General features: G+C 46.3%; 1 protein-coding gene across 1 annotated transcript; it reads left to right on the top strand.

Moving 5' to 3' along the window:
* The first annotated feature begins 80 nt into the window (after positions 1-80).
* Positions 81-2,801, top strand: GJD2 (gap junction protein delta 2). The gene is made up of 2 exons (XM_036275920.1): positions 81-249; positions 1,208-2,801. The coding sequence occupies exons 1-2, from the start codon at positions 179-181 to the stop codon at positions 2,097-2,099; spliced, it is 963 nt and encodes a 320-aa protein (XP_036131813.1). The 5' UTR covers positions 81-178; the 3' UTR covers positions 2,100-2,801.
* Positions 2,802-12,914: the final 10,113 nt, after the last annotated feature.

The following is a 12,914-nucleotide window of genomic DNA, read 5'->3' as shown; positions in this document are numbered from 1 at the left end:
TTTAAGTACAATAAAAAGAAGAGGGGAGATTCGTAGATTTTTTTTAAAAAAAATTGTTTGCTTCTTTAATCGCGGGGCAATTCGCTCCCAGCCGGGACGTGCGGCCCGGGGAGGGGCCAGGAGCGGGAACGTGCCCGGTGCTGCCCAGTCTTTGTCTGCTGCCTCCGGATGCACAGCGATGGGGGAGTGGACCATCTTGGAGAGGCTGCTGGAAGCCGCGGTGCAGCAGCACTCCACTATGATCGGGAGGTAAGGGCGCTGAGCCTGCCGTCGGGTGGCCCCAGGGAGTCCCTTCTCACGTCCAGGCCGAGACCCAATACCCCCAGCCCATCCCCTGCCCTTTCCCATCGTCCTCAGCCCATGCGTCTGTGTTCCCGGCACTGAGGGATTACCGGATGCCCAGCGATGTCCCCCTTCTTAAGCTGCTCCTGCTCAGCGCCCCCATCCCCTCCCTATGAAGCACCACCGGGGGATTCACTCTTCTCCCAGCGGAAAAGGAGTTGTTGGCTCAGTCATGGTCCCCCCACTCTCTGGACTCAGACCAATCTCCATCCGGTTCCCTAAATAGAATCTACAAGGAAGGCAGGATTGTGTTTGGACAGAGAAGGGCAAATGGGAAGATGGATTTGCTCCTCAGAGCAGATGTATCTCCCCAACACATTTTTATTAAGCTAAACTGATTTGGCTGTTAAAACGTGCAGTATCAGAAACCCACACACCCAATTTTGTTCACACACACACACATATATATTCATAGCTCTCTGTTTATGTAAAGTATTAAGTCCAATATTCATATTAAAGATACCCATCCAGTTGGAATAGCTGTATACACACTCTATGTAGACTCTGAAATGTATTCTGTTCAGATATTCCGTGTGCATTTGCCATATCCAGAGTGAAGGTGTGTTTTGTGCCTCTGTACATTCCATATATACAGGTGAAATCTATCTGTTGCAAATGTACCATGTCCAGTATATGGAGACATATATATCTGAGATCCCTGTGTAATATGAAGTGCTCGCAGCACCCAACAGAAAGGGAAGAGAAAGGTTTCCTAAGATCCCCACTTCAGAACCATGCAGAGATGGACAGCTCCCCAGTGGAAGGACTGGTTTAAACACCAGAGCAAGGAAGGGAGGAGCAGGGGTTTCCTAAGTCAGTGACTCAGCCCATGAGAACCTTTCTCCCTCCCTCTCCCCCTGCTCAGGATCCTGTTGACTGTGGTGGTGATCTTCCGGATCCTCATTGTGGCCATTGTGGGGGAGACAGTGTACGATGACGAGCAGACCATGTTTGTGTGCAACACCCTGCAGCCCGGCTGTAACCAGGCCTGCTATGACCGCGCCTTCCCCATCTCCCACATACGTTACTGGGTCTTCCAGATCATAATGGTGTGTACCCCAAGTCTCTGCTTCATTACCTACTCTGTGCACCAGTCTGCCAAGCAGCGAGAACGACGCTACTCTACTGTCTTCCTAGCCCTGGACAGAGACCCCCCTGAGTCCATGGGTGGTCCTGGAGGAACTGGGGGTGGGGGCAGTGGTGGAAAACGAGAAGATAAGAAGATGCAAAACGCCATCGTTAATGGGGTGTTGCAGAACACAGAGAACACCAGCAAGGAGACAGAGCCAGATTGTCTAGAGGTGAAGGAGCTGACCCCGCACCCGTCAGGTCTGCGCACTGCAGCACGATCCAAGCTCCGAAGGCAGGAAGGCATCTCCCGCTTCTACATTATCCAAGTGGTGTTCCGAAATGCCTTGGAGATTGGGTTTCTGGTGGGCCAATACTTTCTCTACGGTTTCAGCGTCCCAGGGCTGTATGAGTGTGACCGCTACCCCTGCATCAAGGAGGTGGAGTGTTACGTGTCCCGGCCTACTGAGAAGACCGTCTTCCTAGTGTTCATGTTTGCTGTGAGTGGCATCTGTGTTGTGCTCAACCTGGCTGAACTCAACCACTTGGGATGGCGCAAGATCAAGCTGGCTGTGCGAGGGGCCCAGGCCAAGAGAAAGTCAGTCTATGAGATCCGCAACAAGGACCTGCCCCGGGTCAGTGTTCCCAACTTTGGCAGGACTCAGTCCAGTGACTCTGCCTATGTGTGAAGGGGTAGGTTTGGGTAAGGCCAAGGGGATGACAAGTAGTCCCGAGGTAGATGACTGCTTGAGAGTGGCTATATCTGCCCTCATTTATTTGACTCTCACCATTGAGATCCAGGAAAAGGCTGCTTAAGAGAAGATTTTGCATCAGAGGGAGAGGAGAGAAAATAGAATCGTTAGTACATTGCACACCAGTGGCTCCACAGACACAATTGGGTAGAGTGATGAGATGGATGAGTTGGACTTTTTGGAGACCTTTCCTTTTATGGCCCCATCTGATCTTGATAACAGTGGACTTACACAGCTACCAAGGAGAACTTAGCTCTACTGCGCTCTGTGTCCTGGTGAATGGTGTGAGTCAAATACTTCGTTGGTACAAAATCTGTGACTTATCTCAACACAACCCTTCATCCTGGGCTGCAAGACAAACACCCTTGAGGCATTCTTCATGTATCTCCCCCATCAGCATGCCCCTTTCCCTCAACCCAGGATAGCATGCCAGCTCCCCCCCCCCCCCGAATCTGGCCTTACAGTAGACCTAATATGGTTTATCTGCAAGCTAGAGGGAATTACTTGGGGTGCTTTTGGAGAATAGACATGGCAAAAGTTTGCATTAGAGCCCTATCTGACTGGCCCTTAGTCATTATGAAAACCTTAGGAATGTCTCAATATTTCCAGTTTTCTAACTCAAACTGCACTGGTGCTGTTTATTAGGGACAGGGTTTGGGCGGGAGGGAGGGAACTGCAATATGCAACTATAACACTTCCGTGCGATTGTTGTTGCACTGTTAGGCATGTAGCTATGAGCTTTGGGATACTTCGGCCTTCCAGTACGTGGACTTTGGATAGGATTAAAAGTAATTTTTATTAATATCAAGGGTGTCTACCCGAGCCACAGAATTTCTAACTGATGTATTTCACTCATTTTCTAATATAGTTTTGTTGGGCAACATAGCTGCACTTAATTTTGCCATGGTTTGAATTTACCTGTGTGCTCACACCAGAGACCTTAATCAGCCCATGTCAATCCCTGTTTGTTATTTTATCAGTTATTTTTGAAACACACACAGAATCACTGGAACTAAACACTATTGGCTAACATGTGTTTACGGATGCTTGAGACATATACCAAAGGTTCAAAAACCTATTGCTTTGGACTGTGAATATATTTCCTTTTCTTTGCTCTTATTTATTTAAGTGCCATACTGTACCTTTCACATCCACTATGTATTTAGTTAAAGCATCGGCCAAGAGTAATATCTGGATAATGTGCTTTTATGAGCCCTGTTTCTTTTGCATTATTATTATGATTTCTGATTTAGATATGGATGTGGTATAACACACAACCGAGGATTTGTTTAAAATAAAGTCCTTGTCTTTTTTTTGTAAAGTGGTAAGTCTGCATTTTTCTATTTTGATTGGGGTTCTGTGTATTTAAATATATGTTCAAAATGTTTTATTACATATTTTAAAAAGCAGAACATTGGGGGCAGAAAGTGAGAGATGGAAGAATTGATTTTGAGGGATGACCAATAAAGTCCATGTAGCCACTCACAAATGAGAAGAGCCTGGTACATTTTATGAATGTTCAGAGGAGTGTGATGAGTTGTTCAAATAGTATTTACTGACTCCTTTCCATTTTAGCCCACAATTTCTCTGTTTGTTCCTCCCCACCCCCCGAGGCTATTACTTATAATTAAATGTCAATACTATATCACATAAGCTCATTCCAGGAGTGAAATTTTTTCCTTTTCCACCATTCTTTCCTGCCATGAATGGTCACATATGGCAGGCATGCTGTGCTCTTCATCATCTCTTGAAGGCCTGATGTATAAAATGATGCTAATTCAGTAGTTAAACAGAACCCTCCCAAGGGTGGGGACCATCTGGCCTATGGGCTATATAAGGCCTGTTGATCAATACCAGCTAACATCACACGCCTCCCCAAATTAGCCTGACCAAATGTAGAAGGCTAATTTTGTTGTTGTTAATCCTCACCCGAGGATATTTTTCCATCGATTTTTGGATAGAGTGGATGGTGGGGGAGGGGGAGAGAGAGAAACATTGATGTGAGAGAGACACTTAGATTGGTTGCCTCCTGCACAACCCTGACCAGGGTTGGGGATCGAACTTGCAACCTAGGTACATGCCCTTGACCAGGAATTGAACTGCAGACTCTTTGATCTGCGGGCCGATGTTCAAACCGCTGAGCCAAACCAGCCAGAGCCAGGCTAATTTTTAAATTGATAATTTTGTGTGGCCCTCAAATGATGTTATAAATATCCAAATGGCCCTCAGCAGAAAAAAGATCCCCACCCGTCAATGCAACTGTGTGCAATGATGGAAACTTGAAACTATCTTTACTGCTTTATAAGGCAATGACTGTTGAGCTCCTAAAAATGTGGCTGGTGCAGCTGAAGGACTGAATTTCTGATTTTATTTCACTTTAATTAATTTAAATAGCCATGGATGGTTCATTACTACTGTATTATACGGCACAGTCCTAGATTTTAATCATTTAGTTTGGGGTTCTTTCCAAGGAGACCAAGCCTTTGCTTATACGTCATAAGATATTACATTTTTGTCACACATTTTACTGTCATTTTTGGCATGTTCTGTCTACATGCAGTCCCGTTAGTTCAGTAGACCCATGTTCTTTCTCAATTCCCTAATGGTATTCACCTTCTAATTCTAGTGAGCACTTGGTCTGAAGAAGCACTGTGGATTTCCTGGAGGATCGTTCTTCAAACACAATTGTTGCACCCTTTAACGACGGCGGGGCAGATGCCGATTTTAGAATGAAAATATTTCAATCTATAGGTTTCCATCTGCAGTATAAATAGGCAGTGGAAATGATTATTCTCGAGTAAAGAAACAGATCCTCCTCTGTTTTGCGTTTGGTGAGCTAAAAATGTTTTAAGACACCTCCCAGAGATGGAGGAAGAGTGTTGCTTGAGATCTCTTAGCATATGCTTGGGTGTGAAAGAAGTAGGATCTGTGTGGAAAACACGGGCTGCTGTATTTATGCCGTGATGTACGACTGGAATGATAATAGTGGGTCCTGGTAGAAATACATTCCCTATCACTGGGCAGACAGATCTCTGTCTGCTCGGCAGATAGCTCGTCCCTCGGAGTGACTGATGCGTGTCAGTCTGATTCTTTTGCTTTCTGTTTAATGAAGGAAATATACTGATGATTTGATGGTTCACATAGCCATATGACGGACGTGACCTTAATCTGTACTTTGTGAGAGGGCAGCACCGATATCTTCTCTCAAATTTAAGAGCCTTTTGGTGAACTGCGGTCCCTTCTGGCCTGTGTGTGCATATGTGCATTCGTGTGTGTGTGTGTGTGTGTGCACATGGGCACTTCAGTGTAGGTAGTTGGTGCCAATGTGTGAACTGGGTTTAAAATGTGAAGAATAGCCTAGAGAGAGTGAAGCTACTTAGCCTGGAAAAAGAAAAGCTGAAAGTACAGAATTTGTAATTTTTAAGTCCTCAAATATTTAAAGGGTTAAAGAAATGAGAGCTAACAGCTGCACTCTCTGAGATCCAAGGACTGAGGGGAAGGACTGGACTTGTAGCGTGTGGGAGGTTAGGAGAGTACCAGAAAGAACATGGTTTCTCTTTCACCTCTGCTTTGTTTTTTTTTTTTTCTTTCTTTACTGATTTGAGAGAGAGAGACAAAGGGAGAAGGAAAGAGAGAGATAGAAACATTGATGAGAGAGAACATCGATTGGCTTCCTCCTGCATGTCCCCACTGGGGATCGGGCCCACAACCTGGGCATGTGCCCTGACTGGGAATTGAACCAGCGACCTCGTGGTGCATGGGTCAATGCTCTACCACTGAGCCACATCGGCTGGGCTGCCTTTTTTTTTTTTAAATGCTGTTTCTTCTATAGCAGATACCTGTCCCATCACCTCCTTTCACTGGGTATGTTGCTCTTCATCCTTAAAATAAGTTTGGCTGTCCACTCACACTGGAGCCCATTCTAAATTCTTCTCTGACTGGCTCAGTGCCCCTGCACTGAGTCTTCATAAAAGTCACTCTGTCACTTGCTGAATGGAGATGAGACATTTCTAGATGGACATGTGGCTCCCTGAGGGCAGGAACTGTGCCTTACCCATTGGAACCATGTGTGGCATTTATTATCACCATCTCATCTACCACCAGAGAGATGGGAGCCTTGGTCTTCCATCTGGGAACAGTCTGATTGACTCAGAATGTATGAATGTAAAAGCATCCTGTGAAGACATTAAGTCAAGCTCTTTACTGTACAGTTGAAGAAACCAAAATGTCTAAAATCAGGGCAGTGGGTGTCATGGAAAATAGTGTGAACATTCATCATGGAGGATAGAAATATTTAGAAAATAATATTTATATTGGTTTTACTTCCTGTGTCTTTTTTTCTTTTAATCCTCATCCGAGGACATTTTTACATTAATCCCCAGATAGAACTGGAGAGAGAGGGAGGAAGAGAGAGAGAGAGAGAAACATTGACGTGAGAGAGACACATTGATTGGTTGCCACCCACACAACCCCAACCGGGTCGAGGAAGAACCACAACCAAGGTACATGCCCTTGGCCGGAACCGAACCTGGGAGTCTTTGATCCATGGATGACGCTAGCCATACTGGCCAGGGCTACCTTCTGTGTCCCTTACCAAGCGTATTAGTCTGCTTGGGCTGCCCTAATAAAATAGCACAGACTGGGTGGCTGGAAAAACAGATATTTATTTCTTACAGTCTGGAAGCTAAAGTCCAAGATCAAGATGCCAGTACATTGCATTTTTCCCGAGGCCTCTCTCTTTAACTTGCAGATGGCCACCTTCTCACTGTGTCCTCATATGGTCCTTTTGCTGCACACACATGTATCCCTGGTGCCTCTCCATTTGTTCAAACATCCTCTTCTAAGGAGGACACTAGTCAGATTGGATTAGGGCCCATCCTAATGACCTCATTTTAACTTAGTCACCTTTCTAAATACCATATGTCTAAATACAGTCTCATTCTGATCTGGAGAAACACAATTCAGCTAATAAAATAAAATATTTTCAAATCTTCAGGTCCCCTTGTGGTTAGGGAGGGCTATCTAATGTAGTGTACAAAATGGGATAGCTTAGGTAATGAAAGGGGCAGGGTAGCTAATTGAATGAAATGCCAGAACAGTGGGTATAAATTAAATGTCTTGAGCAAACCAAGGTGTGTACTTAAGACAATAAAGAGCCATTGAGCCGGTGTGCCAGGGCCTGAAACCCTGGAGATAGTTAAAACACCTAAGTCTCAGCTCTTGAGAAGGGTTGTCAGAGCTACTTCTCAGACAAAAAGGTGAAAATTTATGTCAATAATAATGGGATAATAGCGCTGTGTTTTGAAAATACGAATGCCTTTGGCCCTCCAGAACACCTAAATTAGCACCTCCGATGCGGTAGCCTAGGCATCCGTATTTTTATTTCCCATCCCTGGGGGATTTGGATGAGGAGTCATGGTTGAGGACAACTGATTCGGAGACACTGGCATGAAATGATGAGAATCTGATTTTTGGAGGAGAAATTGGGAAAGGAGGAAAAGAAAGTACAACATTGTCACCAAAGAGCTGCCCCATTTACTCGCGTGCGAAGTTAGTGGGGAGAAACTGTAGAGGGACAACCAACAGCGATCCTCGGGGCTGGAGGAGGGAGGCACCAGCCACGGCCCTGAGAGGAGCCGGCCCAGGGTAGAGCCTGCAGGGGGCAGAGGAGGAGCAGCCCGGGCCGGGATTTGAAGAGAGATGGCTGGCAAAGAAAAGTGACACCGTGATGTCATAAAGCTGAGGGAGGTAGAATCTCAAGGAGGGAGGTCTGTTCTTGGTACTCAGTGTTAGTAAGGGTTCAGCTACATGAAGAGCCAGATAAAAGCTGGATGAGCCCTGGCCAGTTTGGCTCAGCGGTTAGAGCGTCGGCCTGCGGTCCGGAGAGACCCGGGTTCGGTTCCCACTAAGGGCACGTACCTCAGTTGCAGTTTGTCCCCGGCCCTGGTTGGTCGTGCGGGTGGCAGCCACTCGATGTGTCCCTTCACATCGATGTTTCTCTCTCCCTCTCTCTCCCTCCCACTCTATCTGAACAAAAAAAATGGAAAAAAATGTCCTCGGGTGAGGATAAAAAAAAAAAGCCTCAAAACACCCACCCGCTTTGGTGAGTGAGAGGGAAAGTGAAACAGTGAGCATAGAGTATCCTGTGCTTAGAACCTCCAGAACTCCTGCAGGCCCCAGGGAGGCAATTAAAATAAGAGCAGGTGGCCCGGCTGGTGTGGTTCAGAGGTTGAGCGTCAACCCAGGCACCAAGAGGTCGCCGGTTTGATTCCCGGTCAGGGCACATGCCCAGGTTGTGGGCCCAATCCTCAGTGGGGGGCATGCAGGAGGCAGCCAATCGATGTTCTCTCTCATCGATGTTTCTCTCTCTCTCTCCCCCTCTTCCTTCCTCCCTCTCTAAAAATTAATAAAGAAGAAAAAATAAAAATAAGACCAGGTGAAGAGTAAACGGTCAGTCTCGTCTCGGTCAGGGCCCTGCTGTTTCGAGTGGGGAAGCCAACTTGGAGACCCACCCATCTAGAAGACTGTTCATGTCGAAGATTGGTGCCCACCAGACAGCTTGTACATCAGCTAACACACAGCTGGTTGAACCAAACTTAAATGAGGAGCTGTGGCCAAAATGTATTCAGTGGCTCTTGTCAGTTTGGGGTCTGGAGGGCTGTAGGCATAAATCTGGACACTTCTGAGGGATGCCGGTGACAAATGTCAATGCCTGTCTTGCTGTTGTGAATCAGGTCCGTGGTTCAGCCAGGCCAGTGTTCTCTGTCTCCAGCAGCTGTGGCAAACAGTTTTGAGAAATGGACCAGTTTTGGTTTTTTGTTTTCTGAGCCCAAAGACTAGGGATGCTCTCTAAAACACATTCATTTGACTTAACAAAGGATCTATCACCTATAAGTACACCCCAACTCTCCCATTCCATCCCTTCCTTGGAAGTCCCAGTCTTCCAAACATTAAGCAACAGAAAGTCATTCAATTCCATTCAGTACTTTCTTGAGCAACGGTGGTGTGCAAGGGCCTGGACGAGGTGTTCAAGGGAATACAAAGACAGGCGTGATGCACTCCGTACCCTCCGTACCCTCCCAGGACCTACAGCCTCCCTGAGGGGAACAAGACAGCTTCTTAAGGCAGAATGTGAACTGTGCCATATTCAAGGTTCAAAATATTCTGAGATCTAAGGAAGGAGACACCACACCCAGTGTCTAGGTGTGTGTTGTGGTGGTGGTGGAGCAGGTGCAGAAGAACTTCACCAACGAGGTAACACAGAAATGGGTCCCCTTAAGGAAGCAAGGAGGAGGTAAGGACCAACATAAACATTCATCTCTGGCAAGAAGCCTGGGGTATGTGTGGAGAACCGGGACCATACTGTGCCTCACGCAAAGGAAGGTGCACTGAATTGGGTAGACAATGTGAAGACACACTTTTCGACAAAGCTCCTCAACGCCATCCTTTCGAGTCCCAGGCATCAGCCACACTGTCCCTGTCTGTGACCATGCGAAGATTTTGTCTCAGGATCAGCTTTGACTTAGGAAACACATTTCAATCTCCACAGCATGGGATTGGAGCAGATATCTACGGTGATGGTTGGGGATTTGGCAGCATGGCCCCATTAACGTGAGTGGGAGTTAGTTTGCTAAATTCTAGACACTGAACAGAATCCTCATGTTTATTCACCACAATGACCTTTTTGCTGTAAATTGATACAATGTTTTAGAATCACTTAGAACTGATTAAGCTTTGTTGCACCTCCCTCTCCTAAAAGGGAAATTTTGAAAATTGCTGCTGCGTGCACGGACATGTCTGTATTTGTGGGAAATTCTGGCCACTAGGAACATACGCACCTAAATGTAGAATCGGTGAACTTTGGAATCTCTGAGATGTTTGATCTGGGGAACTTTGCTGTACCTGTCTCCAGGGAGGGGCCAAGTTCTTTTGCAAATGATTGATTTCTCCAAATAAATGCTTCCTTTTTGCCTAATTTTCTATTTTCTTACCTCCATATTTTTGTTTTCCCAAAGACAATAAAAGAAAAAGTTCTTGAGGGCTTTTTATATGAAATCCGAATGGTCTAAAGATTTCTATTCATGATCTCAATAATAGGAAATATGTGTTAAATATTTCTTCTTTAACCCTCATGACAGCCCTGGAAAGAAAGAGTGATGACACCCATTTTTCGGACAAAACCAAAACGTGTCGATGTTCAATCACCTGATCTGCGTTATGCAGCTAGTCCATGGCTATGTTTAGACTCCAGCCCGTGCAGTGTGAAGTCGAAGCTACGTTTTGACACTTCATAACACTACCTCCAAGCAGCTCTGCTCAAGGAGGTATCAGGAAACCTGACGCATTGATCTGCTACCTCGCTCTCAGGATATCCTTCATTGGAACATTTTTTCCTCTTCCTCCCCACCAAAGGTTTTTTTTGTGTGTGTTTTGGTGCAACGTAAGATTGTGAGGTTTTAAAAGGTATTGCTACACCTTGATCATCTGTGTAACTGTAGTTCCTGGAACAGAATAAGTCTTCACAAATGACTACTGATTGGATAAGTAAATGAACATGTAGAATCACAGGACCTTGAGGTGGAGGGGAAAGGTCATCCCACTCACTCCTTCATTTTTTTGTAGATACAACTTAGATCCAGAGAGTAAATCTGACTGAAGAGCGAGCTCCAGGTCAGATGGAAGCTGAGGCTGGTGGGATAAGGAGAGTGGTTTCTCAAGTTGTTAGGGACAGGTGGCCCGGGCAGTGACTGACAAAATCATAGGTCATCTGATTCCTAGTCCAGATCTCCCCAAGCACCCGTCATGAGAATCATGAGTTGGCACAGTGTCGGAGAAAAGATCTTATCTTGATTAAGCACATGGACTGTCCGGCTTTGAATCACCATATTCCTGGAACAGTCCAGGTCGAAGGATTAACTCAAGGGCACTATGACCTCGACCCTAAGTTGAGTGTGTGCATGTGGGTATGTGTCTATATCTGGGAGCACCCTGAGCATCTCCCCACCCACCAACCTGAGAAACCATGTCTTGGTTGCTTCATTCAGAACCCCTGGCCAGTATGGTGGGTCGCAGATGAGACGCAGCTCTCCTAGGCCATGAAGAAGAACTCTGACTCCCGCCTATCCTGACTGTAGCTTCTCTGCAGGCTTCTCTTCTTTTCTTCCAGAAGCCCTGGGTGCCTATGCTGCATACTCACTGGTTAGTGTTTCCCAGTATTGTTTATAAGTTTCACCCCCATCACTATGCTTTGCCTAAAAGGTGCTCAGAAAATTTATTTATTATTTTAGCACGTCTATGCTGAATACAGTTCTTGCACCTCTTTAGCGCTGAGCTAGGCACTAAGGATACAGAAGGCGTGTAGGAGAAAACTAAAAGAAGCATCTTGGAGCTGCTCCTTTTTTTTTTTATCTTCACTTGAGGACATTTTTGCATTTATCTTCAGATAGAGCGGGAGGGAGAGAAGGAGGAAGAGAGAGAGAGAAACATCGATGTGAGAGAGACACATCGAGTGGCTGCCACCCAACCCCAACCGAGTCCAGGGACAAACTGCAACCGAGGTACATGCCCTTAGTGGGAACCGAACCCAGGACTCTCTGGTCCACGGGCCGACGCTCTAACCGCTGAGCCAAACCAGCCAGGGCAGGGCTGGTCCTTCTTTACAGAAAATAAAGGCAGAGGTGAGGCACAGCCAACTGCAGATGGAGAAGGGCACGAGCAGCGGAGTCCTAGGCTTTGCTCCAGAGAAGCTAGCAGACCACAGTACATGCATCTGACATTGTGAAGGCAAGTCTTTTCTTTATAAAAATGTATAGGGATGTAAACTCAACCGATGCTGTAGGCCAAGGCTAACCTGGTAATCTAGACATCACGGATGGTCTGTCTCCCTTTCGAGAAACTAAACTCAAAATACAATGTCATCTACTAGTGTCTTCAGTTGTAAGAGCTGCAGTAGTAATAATAATGATCATAATAGCAATCATGATAATGATAGTAAACACCTGAAAATATGCTTTTTCTCACCTCTTCCCCATATATTCTCTTATCTGGTCTTTGCAACCTCCATCTATGGAGTGGACAGAGTACAGAGTGGGTGGTACGTGCTTTTCCTTAGAGGACCAGACTCTCAGAGTCTCCGTGTTGGTGACTCATCCCAAACCACAGGTAGTGTTAACACGAGGGCGACAAAGCCCGGTTGTCTGACGTGCAGTCTGGTGCACTTTTCACTCTACGTGGCCTCTCGACATGTCAAATGTTAAGCTTTAGATTTTCAAGTGAGATATCTAGAAATGTTAGGAGGAAAATGAAAATGTTCTCTCAAGGCAGTTTTCTACACTTCTGGAGAGGTGGTGAGGAGGCTGGGCAGGCCGTGTGCAGGGAAGGGCGGGGCCTTGTTCGTGGGGACGGAGATGTGCTCCGTGCAGGGAGCTCGGGCTTTCACCCGGACGGCAGACAGTGCGGGCTGAAGTGAGCATCCGAGAGGCAGCGCCTCGGACCTGGGATCCTCCCCTTGGCTGCTTTCTGTGATTTCAGAGATGAGAGAGGAAATACAACGCAACGTTTTTCTTTTCTTCTTAAATTTATTTTCTTATTGATTTTAGAGAGAGAGGAAGGGAGAGGGAGAGATAGAAACATTGATGAGAGAGAACATCAATTGGCCGCCTCCTGCATGCCCCTCACTGGGGATCGGGCCCACAACCTGGGCATGTGCCCTGACCGGGAATTGAACCAGCGACCTCTTGGTGCATGGGTCGA

Source organism: Molossus molossus, unplaced genomic scaffold (genome assembly GCF_014108415.1).
Source record: "Molossus molossus isolate mMolMol1 unplaced genomic scaffold, mMolMol1.p scaffold_m16_p_1, whole genome shotgun sequence".
Lineage (NCBI taxonomy): Eukaryota > Metazoa > Chordata > Mammalia > Chiroptera > Molossidae > Molossus > Molossus molossus.
Note: the sequence above shows the minus strand (reverse complement) of the source record. Positions and strands in the feature narration are given on the sequence as shown.